Source organism: Kogia breviceps, chromosome 9 (genome assembly GCF_026419965.1).
Source record: "Kogia breviceps isolate mKogBre1 chromosome 9, mKogBre1 haplotype 1, whole genome shotgun sequence".
Lineage (NCBI taxonomy): Eukaryota > Metazoa > Chordata > Mammalia > Artiodactyla > Physeteridae > Kogia > Kogia breviceps.
In genome coordinates this window covers 67,796,557-67,811,108 of record NC_081318.1, presented here as the reverse complement: position 1 = coordinate 67,811,108, position 14,552 = coordinate 67,796,557, and the positions used below count along the sequence as shown (strand labels likewise).

At 35.2% G+C, this 14,552-nt stretch overlaps 1 protein-coding gene across 11 annotated transcripts in view; it reads left to right on the top strand.

Annotated features, from left to right (window-relative positions):
- Positions 1 to 14,552, top strand: part of DGKB (diacylglycerol kinase beta) — a 796,780-nt gene that overhangs the window by 233,662 nt on the left and 548,566 nt on the right. For 10 of the 11 annotated variants that reach the window (XM_067042589.1, XM_067042590.1, XM_067042594.1 and 7 more), the window contains 2 exons: positions 8,467 to 8,543; positions 12,186 to 12,206. In XM_067042589.1, coding sequence (XP_066898690.1) covers positions 8,467 to 8,543; positions 12,186 to 12,206 — 98 coding nt within the window. Of the gene's footprint in view, positions 1 to 8,466; positions 8,544 to 12,185; positions 12,207 to 14,552 lie in introns of those variants that run through there. The other variant, XM_067042596.1, reaches the window with a different exon arrangement.

The window sequence follows — 14,552 nt, the reverse complement described above, 5'->3', positions numbered from 1 at the left end:
GATCCCAAGAACTTGCAAGAACATGTGGAGAGGAAACTTGTACTAAGAACACCTTAAGAGCTTATTTTACATCTCTTCCTAGTGTAGTTGTATCATTAGAATATTCTTCTTAGGGTGTATTTTAAAATACAAGTGCATAGATTTCAACTAGCATATAAAGTGCAACAGTGTGACTATTTTTAACAATAGTTATACTTTTTTTTTTTCAATCTCTTGGTAGTTTTATTAAAATTTTCATGCAAGTAGATGTGAACTTCTGTCTCTTGATGACTAGTTCTCCAAATATTTTATTCTATACTGCTGTAGGTGTTTCTTTTCTGCTACTGACTACAATTTAAATAGAGCATCTTCTGTATCACCTGAGGAATTGCATTAATAACAATGTCAACTTCTGGAATTTCAAAATACTATTTTTTGCCATTGTGACCGGAGGTGAGAGTAGACAAATTTTTAATATAAAATGTTCTAATAAGTTTCTGTTTCCCTGACAGAAGCCCATTGAGCAACAACCAGACAAAATATATATACATATATAGGAAAATATAGCAGGAAAAATTTGCTGATTAACTCTCAGTTTCTTTGTGTATCTTTTTTAAGAATCAGAGCAGTGGTTAATTCAACCTTCCCTGAATATGAGAATCATGTGAGAAGCTTTTTAAAAATCCTTATGTCTGAGATCCACCCCAGACCAATGCAATCTGTATCACTGGGCCCAGGCATCAGTATATTTTAAAAATTACTCAGGTGATCGTAAGATGGATCCAGGTTCGAGTACCACTGGTTTAAAAACAAAACTATTTTGGTTAGACAAAGATAAAGCTCTCTTGCTAATTTTAAGTACTATATATAGCTAAGGGAAATGTTAATTATCAAATTTAATTTTGTATCATTTACAGATGATTCTCAACTTACTATGGGTTAATTTAATGATTTTTTTACTTTATGATGGTACACTTTCAATAGAAACTGTACTTTGAATTTTAGATTTTGATCTCTTTCCAGGCCAGCCATATGTAGTACATTACTCTGTCATGATGCCAGGTAGCAGCAGTAAGCTGTAGCTCCCAGTCAGCCATGGGATTGCAAGGGTTAACAACCCATGTACTTAGAACCATTCTCTACGCATACAACCATTCTGTTTTCCACTTTCGGTAAATATTCAACAAATTACATGAGATATTCAATACTTTACTATAAAATTGTTTTTGCTTTGGATGATTTTGCCCAGTCGTACGTTAAAGTAAATGTTCTGAGCACATCTTCATTAGGCTATGTATGCTATGATGTTTGCTAGGTTGGGTGTATTCAATGCGTTTTTGAGTTATGGTATTTTCAGCTTATGTTGGGTTTATTAGGACGTCACCCCATCGTAAGTTGAGGAAGATCTGTGCTAATACGTTATGCACATGAATGCTAATTCAATATTTATATTGGAAAAGTCTCTTCTTTAAAACAGTTGCAGCTAACACAAATCTACTACTACAGGGTTAAAACAGCCACTGCAAAGATGCTTCTGACTGGGCACAGGAAAGATTTCTAGGCCACAAATATCCTTTGTGATAAGGGGAAAAAAATCTCTGCTAGGAAGTCTAGATTTTGAAGGAAACTTTTGAAATCACTGAGTTAAGAGAAGTAAAAGATGACTTTTCCATGGTCCCATGTAACATGAAGATTAAAGGCATTGGTAGCCTCTCTCAAGTTGTCAAAGCTCTCAATTTTCCCTGGAAACCCAATGTCCTCACTGAAACAGGGACACGTGGCACTGTTTACTTTGGCAGATAAAGGACAAGATTATTATTCTACAGTCAGTTCTTTAAAAACTTGTTATTTTTAAAAATGACAAATGAATTTTATAAGTCTGATAGTCTTGTTGTTAACCAGTGGAATAGAATATCTTCTCATAGCGGCTATGACTGTTATTTGGGTGCTAAAACTACTGGCTGCCACCATCATGTGTCCCCAGGGTGAGACACTGGGGACTTGCCTTTCCAAAAGGCTCTTCAAGATCAGTAGATGGGTCCGATCCAGGCTCCTCTCAAATTACTACCTCTGCCCTGGGTCTCAGAGCATGTGAAGATTTTGCTTTTGCCCTTTAAGAGCAGGGTCTCTGTTTCCTAAAGCCCTTCTATTCTCCTGAATGCCAGTCCCTCTAGCCTTCAAAGTCAGATGTTCGACTTTCTGCTGCAGGGCTCTCGGGCTGGGGAGCTTCTTGTGGGACCCCTCACTCCTTGGGGGGCACCTCTGCAATTGTGATCGCCTTCCAGTTTGTTGTTCTTGACTATAACACATTTCCATCCCTCCCACAGTTTTGCGGTTCCTTCTTTGTATCTTTAGTTGTAGAAGATCTTTTCTGCTATTCTTCATGTCATTCTCATTATAGTTGCTCCGTAAATAGTTGTAATTTTGCTGTGCCCATGGGAGGCTATGAGCTCAGAATCTTTCTCTCCACTATCTTGACCCCTCCTGTTATATTTCTTGTATACATAGAAGATATATCCTTCATCTGTTAATTTAAGTTGGTAAAAAAGCAATAGAATATTTCCATGTACTAGAAAAATAATAAAATTCTCTGAACTAACTTAACAAAAGTCATGGTCTCCAAAGAAGAAGACTTGGCTGTAATCTACCTTAATCTCTTATCTGTGTGATTTTTGAATAAATAATGACTTCTTTAACCTTGATTGTATGTTTTAGGTGGGGAGAAAGTTTGATGAGGTTATAAGGTAATTTTGAGTTTTAAATGACATAAGAAGATAAAACACTTTGCAATCTCCAAAACACTCTACACATGCAAACTTTAATTCATAGTGTTACTAGTACTCAATGCATAAATCGGGTATAGATTCTAAGAGAATTATGAGGAGTTCCACACAGGGCAAATTGGTGTCTGCTGTAGTTGAAGGTGGCCCTGAGAAGTTTTGCAGATAAGGTGGCAGGTAAACTATGGCATATACTATGCTCGAACTTCGTTTGACATTGAAGGGAATGCTGGGCAAAAAGAACATCATGAGAAAAGGAAGCACTCGGGAATCATGAGATACCGTGGGAATTGGATGTCTATATATTGAATTGTAAATATGGAAGGCACAGAAAATAAATATCTGTAGGTACGTTTGGTTCATATTTTGAGACATCTATGATGCCAATAGGAGGAGCTTGTGCTTCAATTCAAAGACAAAAGGAAATATTGAATGATGATGATGTGTTTGAAGTCTGTTTAGGATGGAACAAAGGAACAGGAATCTATGGGCACTAGACACTTTGCTAGACACAGTATTTCAAGGTCTGTATCATTATTCCAATTTTAAGTATTAGAAAACTGAGCCACAGAGAGGTTAAATGTATGCCCAGGGACATTCAGCCAAGAGTTCTGGAGCCAAGACTCAAATCCAAATTTATCTGGCTTTAAATCTTTCCATTACTCCATGGGGCCTTTGCAATTAATCTGACAAACACATGTTGAGTTTTTTGGAATAAAGAAGCAAAGAGGCAGTAAAATCACAAGGGAAGCTTATTCAAGATGCAACGGACACCTAAAGAGATAGGAAGTAAACTAAAAGTGTTCTATTTTTTTATGTAGCATTTTTTAGGACCCATTAGCTTGATTCTTCTATTTTCTAATCATTGCCAAATACACTTTTCAATTTATTTTTATGTCAGAATTATATGAAAGGATTTAAATTTTCATTGAAAATCATGTACACATTCAGAATATTCCTAACTGAACATTTCTGAAATGTAGCTACTTTAACTCTCATGGCATTGGATATTCTGTGACTCAGCCAAACATGAGAGGATTCACAGGGAGTGAGTAGTTTAGAGGACCTCTGGAACAACTCATGCACTAGAGCAAGTGCTAGAAAGACAAGCCAAAATCCCCTGTCAATCCCCAGGTAGACTTCCTCCATTTCAGCATATATCAAAAGTGTTTGCTCAACAGAATTACTCCTGCTTTTATGCTTAATACCACCTTACTTTTTAGATGATGCTGAGAGTGATGGAAAGACAACCTAAAATCACCCTGTTCTCTTTGTTGTGGTTAATAACATTAAATTACTTCCTCATAAGATGGATATGCTAGTCAGAAGGCAGCAATTAGTATCCAGTGTGCTTCTGTAAGTTTTCTGCGCTAGTAGCCAAGGCAAGCATTGTTGACTCTAGAATTAGCCCTCTATTTCAGAATTGCCTCTAGTCATGATCCTCCTTTGCTTTCTAGGAGACCCAATATTTTGTGCTGAGCATCTGTCCTAATCCCTTATCCCAAGTGTTAAAGCAGCTGTTTTAACCTGGCTGCCTGGCATTTCAGTTGCCAGTCTTTTTGGAAGCTGGAACTTTGACCCATTACAAATACGTATTAACTGTGAATTGATCTCCCAGTTCACAGCTGCCTGCCTGTCTGGCTTCCTGCCTGGATTTCTCAGCCCAGAATCTGTCACTGTGCTCTCATACTTGAAGTTCCAATATTAGCTCAAATATGACTGAAACTATGTCTTTCACTCAACTACCGTCTATTCATCTAGGTGTCACTTCCTTGGTATGTCTTGTACTAGAGGCTAAATTGGACATAGTTATGCATCCTTTCTTCTCTTTGCTGCCCCAGTGCATTTTTGCTTTTGGTTTTTGGCCGTGCCATGTGGTTTGTGGGACCATAGTTCCCGTACCAAAGATCAAATCCATGCCCCCTGCAGTGGAAGCACAATGTTCCACCCACTGGGCTGCTGGGAATTCCTGCCCAATGTTGTTTTGGACAGACAGTTGATTATAATCAAAAGTTAGGAATGTTTATGATGATAGGTAATAGGAACAAATCCAGAAAAGCAACTGAGTTACAAAATAAGTAAGTGTGTGTTCCTATAAAGATACGTAGAACACAGCAGTAGGTATTTCACAATCCAGTACAATTTGGGAATCCAAGCAGATATGTAAACAGTTTACATAAGGGGATTCTGTTTAAATAATACAGGGCTAAGGCAAGATATCTGGAACCCTCTGATGTTCCATGTACAATCTCCATCTATAGAAGATTGGCTGGAAAAGTCAAGACTTTTCTTGACTTGGGAGGTTGGACCCAAAAAGATTACCGGGACACGAATAGAAGAGCAAGATAAGGTTCCAGGTTCTAAACTAGATTGTGAAGTGGGAATTGGATTGTGGGTAAACTTCAGATGTCAAGATGTTAAAAATGGAACTTGAGAATTGGAAAAAGGAGCAAGTTGAGTTGATGATGATTCATCTGAATATGAATCAGAGCTTCTTAAATTGTCCCAGACCAAGATCATCACTGAGCCTCAGTTCATGGAAAATGCAGTCACAGAAATAGAGATTTTGGCTCTTAATTAATTTATTCCTAGCAGTCTCCCACTAAGAATATTCCAATGTAAACTATGACCAGTAAACTGTTAAAAAGTGATGTGAGGGCTTCCCTGGTGGTGCAGTGTTTGAGAGTCCGCCTGACGATGCAGGGGACACGGGTTCGTGCCCCTGTCGGGGAAGATCTCACATGACGCAGAGCAGCTGGGCCCGTGAGCCACTGAGCCTGCGCGTCCGGAGCCTGTGCTCCGCAACGGGAGAGGCCACAACAGTGAGAGGCACGCGTACCGCAAAAAAAAAAAAAAAAAAAAAAGTGATGTGAATAATTTTGAAGGCTGTTGCTTTCTCCAGGGCATTTATAAATGATTACTGATTGTGTATTCCTATGCATATGTGAAATGAAAAACCCATCTTCAGGTGGTATCTCTGAAGTTCTGTGGAAGTCCTATGTATAAGAAACCAAATTTTTCTTCTTCCCCTTCAGTTTTACCATGGAGGCAAGCTATGGTTAAAATAGTCTATTGAGAAATATTATTCCAGGATTTACACATCTGTATATGTATGTCTCTGTAGGTATGTACAGAAGGGTCTGAATCTACATCTATAAACAAGAGGAAGTAAAAGGTGTTCTGCTTAGAATAGTGCCTTATCATCCACAGAGAAGGATTTGAGAGTAAGGAGTCAGCTTCATGTCCTTTTTAATATAGCACCTGGTCTCTGAAGTAGTATAAGTTTCTGTCAAGGTGCACATCAAAGCAATTACTGTAATTCGTTGTATTTTAGGAATAGCTGTGATAATTCAATCCCAATATTTATTGCAATTCTATTGTTTCAGCTTTGTAATAAATTGAATGCTGTGTAAAAATGAAAATGTGCATTTTCTTCTGTAGGGAAACTTTCAATTTAGCAAGGGACACAGAATAACAAATTAACCTTGATCACAGTATTGAAAGTGCTGGCAAGACATATAATGAAAAATATTTATATATAGGAATCTGTACAGGCTTCAAGCACGTTATAGTGCGTGCGCACACAAGCACACGCACACACACCCAGAAAATCTCAACAAAAAGACAAACAACCCAGTTAAAAAATGGTCAAATGGCCAATAAGCACATGAAGAGGTGTTCAAGATCATTAGTCATTAGTAAATAACTACTCAAGTGCAAATCAAAACCATTTTATATCCATAGGATGGCTTTAATTAAAAAACTAAAATATAACAAGTATTGGCAAAGATACAGAAAAACTGGAACCCTCATACGTTGCTGGTAGTAACGTAAAATAGTACAGCCCTGTGAAAATCTGTTTGGCAGTTCCTCAAAACGTTAAACATAGAATTACCATATGACCCAGCAATTCTCCTCTTAAGCATTTACCCAAGAGAAATAAAGCATATATTTGAACAAAAACATGTATACGTTAATGTTCATAGCATCATAATTCATGGAAACAACTCAAATGCACATCAGCTGATGAATGAATAAGCAAAATGTGGTATATTCATAAAATGGAATATTTTTTACCTGTAAAGAGGAATGAACTACTGACACATGCAACAACATACATTAACCTTGAAGGATTTATGCTAAGTGAAAGAAGTCAAACACAAAGACAATACATTATATAATTCTATTTGTATGAAAAGTCCAGGGTTTGGGGATTTCTTTTGGGATGAAGAAAATGTTCTGGAAATAGATAGTGGTGATGGTTACACAGCATTGTGAATATACTAATAAACCACTGAATTGTATACTTTAAAATGGTTATTAAAGTGGTAAATTTATGTTGTGTGAATTTTATCACAATAAAAAAATACAGTCACATACATATAAAACTAAACAGAATTTACGGTATAAAGAAACAAATTTATAAATACAAATAAAAGTATAATTTATAAAATATAGGCATGATGCATTTGATGGGCCTCTAAGAGTGAATTTTTAAAGAGTGTTTCAAAAGCTCATTTGTAAATTAGTTTTTTGGGAACTGGAACATGTTTTATGATGATTCAAAAATCACTGAGTCTTAGGGGGTAGGCTGGAAAGATTATATTCAAATGCTAAGAAATAATATCCATGCCCTGTTCCCTAATAGGAAACTAAAAATCCTTTGATTATTTCCCACATTTTAATTTCAAGCTCTTTTTATCACTGTTATTTAAACTGATTGAATATTTAAATGACAACAGTATTTGTTAGGAGCTGTTTTCCTCTCATTTAAATATATTATAATTCTGAGATTTCTTAGTCAAAATTATATTTTGATAACTATGAGAACATTATGCTAGTAGATTGAATACATATATTTTATTATATTTTATATAATTTTTAAGTCTCATAATATTTGTGTTCTTGCATGACATTATTTCATGCATTAATTCAGGATTCTTTTGTTACCATCTTAATATGATGAACCTCCTGAAAATTATAAAAATTTTGAAAAAATATAATTTAAAATACTTTTCATAACATATCTAAACTTTTTTCTTAATTGATATAAAATAAGTTGAGCTTTATGTTTGTTTAGAAAATTCTCTCTAAAGATGCCTGCAAAACATTAAGATCTATAGTTTGCCTCTGTATGGATTCTATTTTTCTTATTTATTCAGCAGGGCTATTATTAGTTAATAGACTGATTCTTGAAAAATGCACTGTGTATTGTTAAGTTCAACAAAGAATACTATTTTTTTTTAAACTAAGACTATTTCATTAATTTAGAAGTTATGTTATCAAAAGAAAAAGGGAAGAAGCATACTACCTATTCATTTATTTACACACTAGTTCGTATAATACATAGGCAGTGTCCCCATTCTTGGTCAAAACATAATTTTTCCTGTTTGTTTGGTTTTTTTTCGGCCCTACACTGCAGCTTGTGGGATTTTAGTTCCCTGATTAGGGATTGAACCTGGGCCCAGTCAGTGGAAGCACCAAATGCTAACCACTGGACTGCCAGGGAATTCCCCTGTCTTTTTTTGTGATTGTCTTTTCCAATTAGATAGCCCTTCAAAAATGGTAAAGAACATTTTGCATGTTTGTCTTAAAATTTAATATCTGGTGATATTTATTTATATTTTAAGAAGTCTTTGTTTCTGGACTAGATTATATAACCACAGTAGCATATATAAATAATTTGTGTGTTTTCTATTTCTTATAGATTCTACAAAGAAATTAAAAGACGTTCTTGAAGAATTCCATGGTAATGGTGTGCTTGCAAAGTATAATCCTGAAGGGGTAAAACCTTTTTTCTTTATTTAAGTTTCATATAGATATTTGGAGGAGGGATTTCTTAATAAAGAGTTCTTGGAAATAGATATTCATATACAAAATGAAATTCATAATGAAATGCTATTCTGGAAGATACATTAAATGGTGTACTACTTTTTTCATCCAAAAACATTTTGCTAATGAAAAGAACATTTCTATATTGTGTGCTTGGAAGTGTATAGATTATTTATAATACATGCTAGGTTCTTTTCCTAAAAGTCAGAAAACAGTTTTAGATAGAACGGGAGAGAAAGTGTGTCTGACTCTCACTCTATGACCTACAGATGTTAACCCCAAATGAACATTGCCATGGGGCAGGCAGTATTCCCTTGACTGAAGAAAGGTTCTCTGATGGATATAAGTGGTCTCTTACTTTAAAGAGCAGGCTTGGATACAAAGAGAGGAATTTTTTCTTCTTATCTTGTTTTAGTCTGTTACCAATAAGCTTATGAATCTTTCCCTATAAAAACTTGATGTCCTGTCAATTGTTTTGAAACACCTTGCTTGAATGAATGTCTTTCCCTCCCTAATTATTTGTTAATAACCTTGTCTTTAAGACAAGGTTAGCTGAGAAATGTTACATATTAAATGTTTGATCATCATTGCTGTAAGTTCTTTTGCAGCTTCATCAAGTGACAGTTGGGTTGTATGGGAGCTAAAAGAAACTGCCCTTTGTAGAAGACTCTTTTGCCTGCATATATTATCTAGCCATTCATTAGATAGATTTGTTTGCTGATTAAAATGTGATCTGTTTTTTTGTTTTCGTTATCATTGTGGTTTTGAATGTTTACAAAAGCACTGTTCTTGGCTATCCTTAATATTTAACTTCTCTGGGATTCATAGAACTAATATTTTAGTCAAAACCAAATCTCTAAATTCTGACCTGAAAATGTTCATATTGTTTTGTAATTTCCTTTTAGTATTTCCAATACTTACTATTCTTACTCCAATATTTACTATTTTTCCTTCCATATTTTTATTCTGTCTACATTCTGATACATAATTATACCTTTTAAAACTCCTAAGATTTATTTTCTTTTTAAAAAATAAAGTTGATGTTTAGTGCCTACAAATGATGCAGAAAATAGACAATTTAAAGTTACTCCCATTTGCCTATATCATGAGGGAAAAAAGCAGACATCTGGCCTACATTTTCCTCACATTTTATTTTCCTAGATGCTTTAGAGTGAGAGAAAGAATGTTGGCAGATAAATTGGTAGAACTGAAAATCTCAGACTAAGAAAGCGGGGTTGGAAAGGTAAAGATGATTTTGTAAGACCCCCAAAATTCATTAATATTTACATTTCCCAATCATAGTTGAAAACATGCATGTTATCTAATCTACATACAGAGAGAAAAAAAAAAAATTCCCCCTAAAGATAGCTGTCGGCTATAAATTCAGTTGGAATGTGATCTTGTTTGCAAAATAGACTTTTTGCTTCAACTATTTCTTATTTAAAGGACTCTCAAGACTTAGTCTTACTGATATTATATGTGTCATGAGGATTATCAGTCACCATGTACTGGATTTATTGAGGTAATTACTAGATTCATTGTTAGACACACATATGATGTCAGCCTTTTCAATAATGGAATACCTCTCCATAAGTGCACAGATCTGCTCTTGAAATGCATTACTAAAATAATGAACAGTTGAAAAACAAAAATGTTAGATCTCATTAAGACCCAGAAGTATTTCTAATTTAAGAGTGAAACCACTCTCAAATTTTAAAGCTGATAGGTATTTTCCCATCAGGAGAAACCTTTAAAGTTTTTATGAGTCTTTTGAACACTAGTATGTATTTTACAAAAGCCAATAGGAAATATTTAGGAATATTCAGTGTTTAGAAATAAATCTTTAAGGCCTAGAGATTCTGTTCAGTACATGCCTTCATCAAGTTTATAAAAGGTTACTTTAATAATAGGAAATAATTCATAGTGTCAACTCACATGTGCAGTTACCACTCTCTATTGACTGGTCAAGTTGAGCCCAAAGTAGACATAGATGACTGATTACCTAATTGATGTACAGTTGTACAAATTAGCAAGACTAATCTAGTCTTGCTTTAGAATAAATGACTAATATTTTGTTTTCTAAAATGGAGATGGCTTGTATCATCCATATAAAATGTATTTGCAAAGAGAAAACAACCTAAATATCTCTTAAATTGCTTCTCCCGTTTACAAAGTAAAGCTGCTTAAATAGTAGATGTATTATTTTTTCTTATGATTCACTTGAACTACTGAATTATACAAGCTCTGTGTATAAAAACTTAATCCAATGAAAATGTGACCTGTTTAAGTCTATTTGAATAGGGGAGAAATATTGTGTAATATATGGATGACTCATTTATTTTAAATTTCTATGAGGAAATAAATGACAGAATCATAAAATATAAATTTAAACAATGGCTTTAAAGATTCTTTAAGAATAAAAACTTGAGAAAGGTGTTGAGATAGCCAAACAAATATGATTATAAAGTTTTTAAGTAAAGAAACTCATCTTAAGGAAAGTAAAATGACTTTCCCAAGATTAACCATCTAGGTTTGTGGCAATAACTGTAGTTAAAATCTGGTTGTCTGGGATCCCAGTCTAAGACATTTTCTCTTCATGTAATTGGCTAGGCCATTAGAATGAGAGGGAAGACCTGAGGAGATGAGAAGGATAAGGGGAAGGGAAAGGTATTTCACATGCACTGAATGACATTGTATGTCATTGCAAGCATTACATTGCTTCTCTAATGAGCATAGCATGTTCCATTGCACGTGATTATTACTGACTCATGCCCAACAAGGTAAGAGATGCCTATTAGTTTCTACCTAATCTTATGTGGACAATATAAAGGGTATGATTACAGGTAGATTGTAGTGGCCATCCAGTCCTAGCGAGAAGGTTCCTAGTAAAACACACTCAGAACATCTCAGATATAACTGATTCATGAGAGTCATAGAATTTTATACTGTGAGAAATAATCAGTTTGGCATTGCATATATAAATATTTTTTCCCTGGATTCCAAATTCCACACCAAATTAGTTCATTGATGTCTAAAGAGATGGGAAGAAATTAAGCAGTGGCTTATGTATGGAAAGATACTTGTCTTTAAAGGGATGGAGAGAGGCTAGGTATGTTAATCTAATAGAAGGAAATAGGAGTGGGGAATAAATATAATCGAATATATCTTTATATATACTGTTATATTTTCACATTCTTCTCTGGAAGGTTTTAATTATACTGTATGTGTTATTCATTATATTTATCTCATATCAATTAGAACTGTTTGCTTATTACATTCTAAGGTTGATGGATTCAATGATTCTCAAATTTTAGCTGGCATCAGAATCACCTGGGGGGGTCTTCTTAAAACAGAGGTTGTTGCCTCCTCACCTTAGTTTCTGGAATGGGGCTCAAATTTTTCTATTTTTATCAGTTTCCCAGCTGATGCTGAAGCTGCTATTTTGGAACCACATTTTTAGACCCATGGATCCAGGGTATGCTTTAAAATCAATCTGTAAACTTGACGTTTTAGTTAAATTATCAGCAATATGAGACGATAAGTATAAATTATCTTACCTTAATGGACATATTCTTTCTTTCCTTGCATGCGCAGAAACAAGACGTTCTTAAACAAGTAAGACATTTTCTTTTCTATTAAAATCTGTCTTTTCTTTCTTTATTCTGATGTGAGCTATGAATTTCTTATCCATATCACTGAGCTATACTTCTGTACCAATAAGATTCATATAATATACAATATTAACTGTAATACTTATAAAGTTATAAGTGACTGATATTTGTTTAAATTAAAGACTCAAATGGAGGAGCTGATACCTCAGTAGAATCAAAAAGGGTCCAGAGTGCAGGCTTCAGTTTTGTAGACTCTTGAACTTAATTTTCTAATTTCACCGAAATATAATCAGGCTCTGGTAAAATGATCTATTTAATGAAAGTCTTAAATTATTATTTTACAGTGGGAGATTTAATAATTGCTTTTAAATGAGATGGATAAGGACTTTTTAATTGGTCTACAGTGCTGTTAGAATCTGTAAAGAACATAAGAGTAAAAAGCTCTTGATTTTAGCCCTCCTGGGAAAAACAGCAATCCATCTGTTGTTTCAACCACTCTCTCGTAGTAAAGTCCATTTTGTCAAGGAAGTTTTAGGTCCGTAGTTCTGTTGGATACCTAGAATTACAACACATTTTTGAGTTCTCTCAATGGATGTTTATATCCTACTGGGAATATATCTTTCTAAAATGCATGAGCTGTCTAAAACCATAACATTGTCTCCCTTGGACAGTACTGGATATGTACTAGTTGCTTCTTATTCACAAGTTTCCGTGTTGTTTCAATGACAACAAGCACTGCAGTTTCTTCCCCAACATGTCCCAGTACAATTGATTACATCAGAATGATCTTGACTGACTTAGACACTGATCCTACATACTACAGTCTCCTAGGATGAAGCGCAACTGAAATGGCAACTCTTTGACGGTGATGATTTTTTACCAGCCCCTTTCACAGGATAGCCTTTCCCTGACCTCTGTGGAAACCTTCTAGCTCCCACAAAGACAGTCTACATGAACTTTATGTTGTTAGGAGGCAACTCCTCAGAGTAAACAGTTGCTTTTATTAAGCAGGCCCTAGTTTTTTAAGGACATTTGTTGAACACCTTGCTCAACAAACACACCATTCTGCACAACCTTCATCCCTGCTCCAGGGTGTTTGAAAACTGGTGGCAAATGAGCGTCTTTTCTTGGGGTCAGTAGAATGAGCTTCTTCCTTCCTTTTCCTGGCTCAGCCTTTGTTCCGTATGCAGTTGTTTAGTAGGGAAGCGATTTCAGTTGCAGAGTAGAAAGAATGTGGAAAGCTGAGGGTAGCCAAAAGGAAAAAGAATGAGGGCATGCATACTTATTACTCTATGTGTGTTCTTTGTTTATCAGTGTTCTGTGAGTGTAGGGTTTTCTTTTTACATTTCCTGTCAGTAGATGATTCTTGGCCTAAGGCTGAGTTAAATTTTCATAGCTCCCTGGGCGTACTCTATCTTTGTACTCATTACTCTGTACTGGGTTTGTGTTATTCAGACAAGTGAGTTGCTTCAACCCCTTAATAAGAAACCTGGGATTTCAGAACCTACATTTTGTAGTGCTGCTGCCTAATGTATATTTTAAATGTCTTTAACAAGGATATTGACACTATTATAATTATTAGCAATGATATAAACACCCTTGTATTGTAAGCTATAATTGTACTTCCAGAACCAAATTCAACCTTTGCCATTAAAGAAAGCACCTGGAAAGTATAACAGAGAAAACATGGTCTTAGGTTTCCAACTGAACTGAGTTCAAATCCATATCTGCCACATATGAGCAGGTCTTGGACAAGTTACTTCATCTCTCCTAGCCTGAGTTTGTTCACCTATAAAATGAAGAGAGTATTGGCTCTACTGAGTTGTTAAAAGAGTTAAATTCTAAAGTATATGCAAAATACTTAAGTCTCTGTCTGCCAGGTGTTCCATTGATGTTTTGAGGCAGTGGCTGTGGATCACGCTGTAAGGAGTAACATGATTTCATATGACAGCTCTGGAAAATTTATGAAAGGTGAAAGGGAGAATATCTGAGACACACCCCAACCAATCCTGTAACCTTGATTTTCTCAGAGCCTCACTTTCCTCATCTATAAAGTAGTAAATATAATGCTGTCACTCTGAAGTCTTTCCCAACGCTAAATTAATTTCCTTCCACCGTGAGGTATGAGTGGAGGACATGACATGTGATTTGCTTCCCCTATCAGGCCTGGTTGCAATCCAGAGTGCTGTCCTGGCAGTAGTTATGGTGTCTGTTGTATTTGCTCCACCTCTCACAACTGCACAAATGCCAGGACAATTAGTTAGCAAGAAATGGATGTAACATGTTAACCAGTGTTTCTGCTTCTCTTCCCTATTACTATCAGCACAATTTGTCCTCTTCCTCTTCTTAT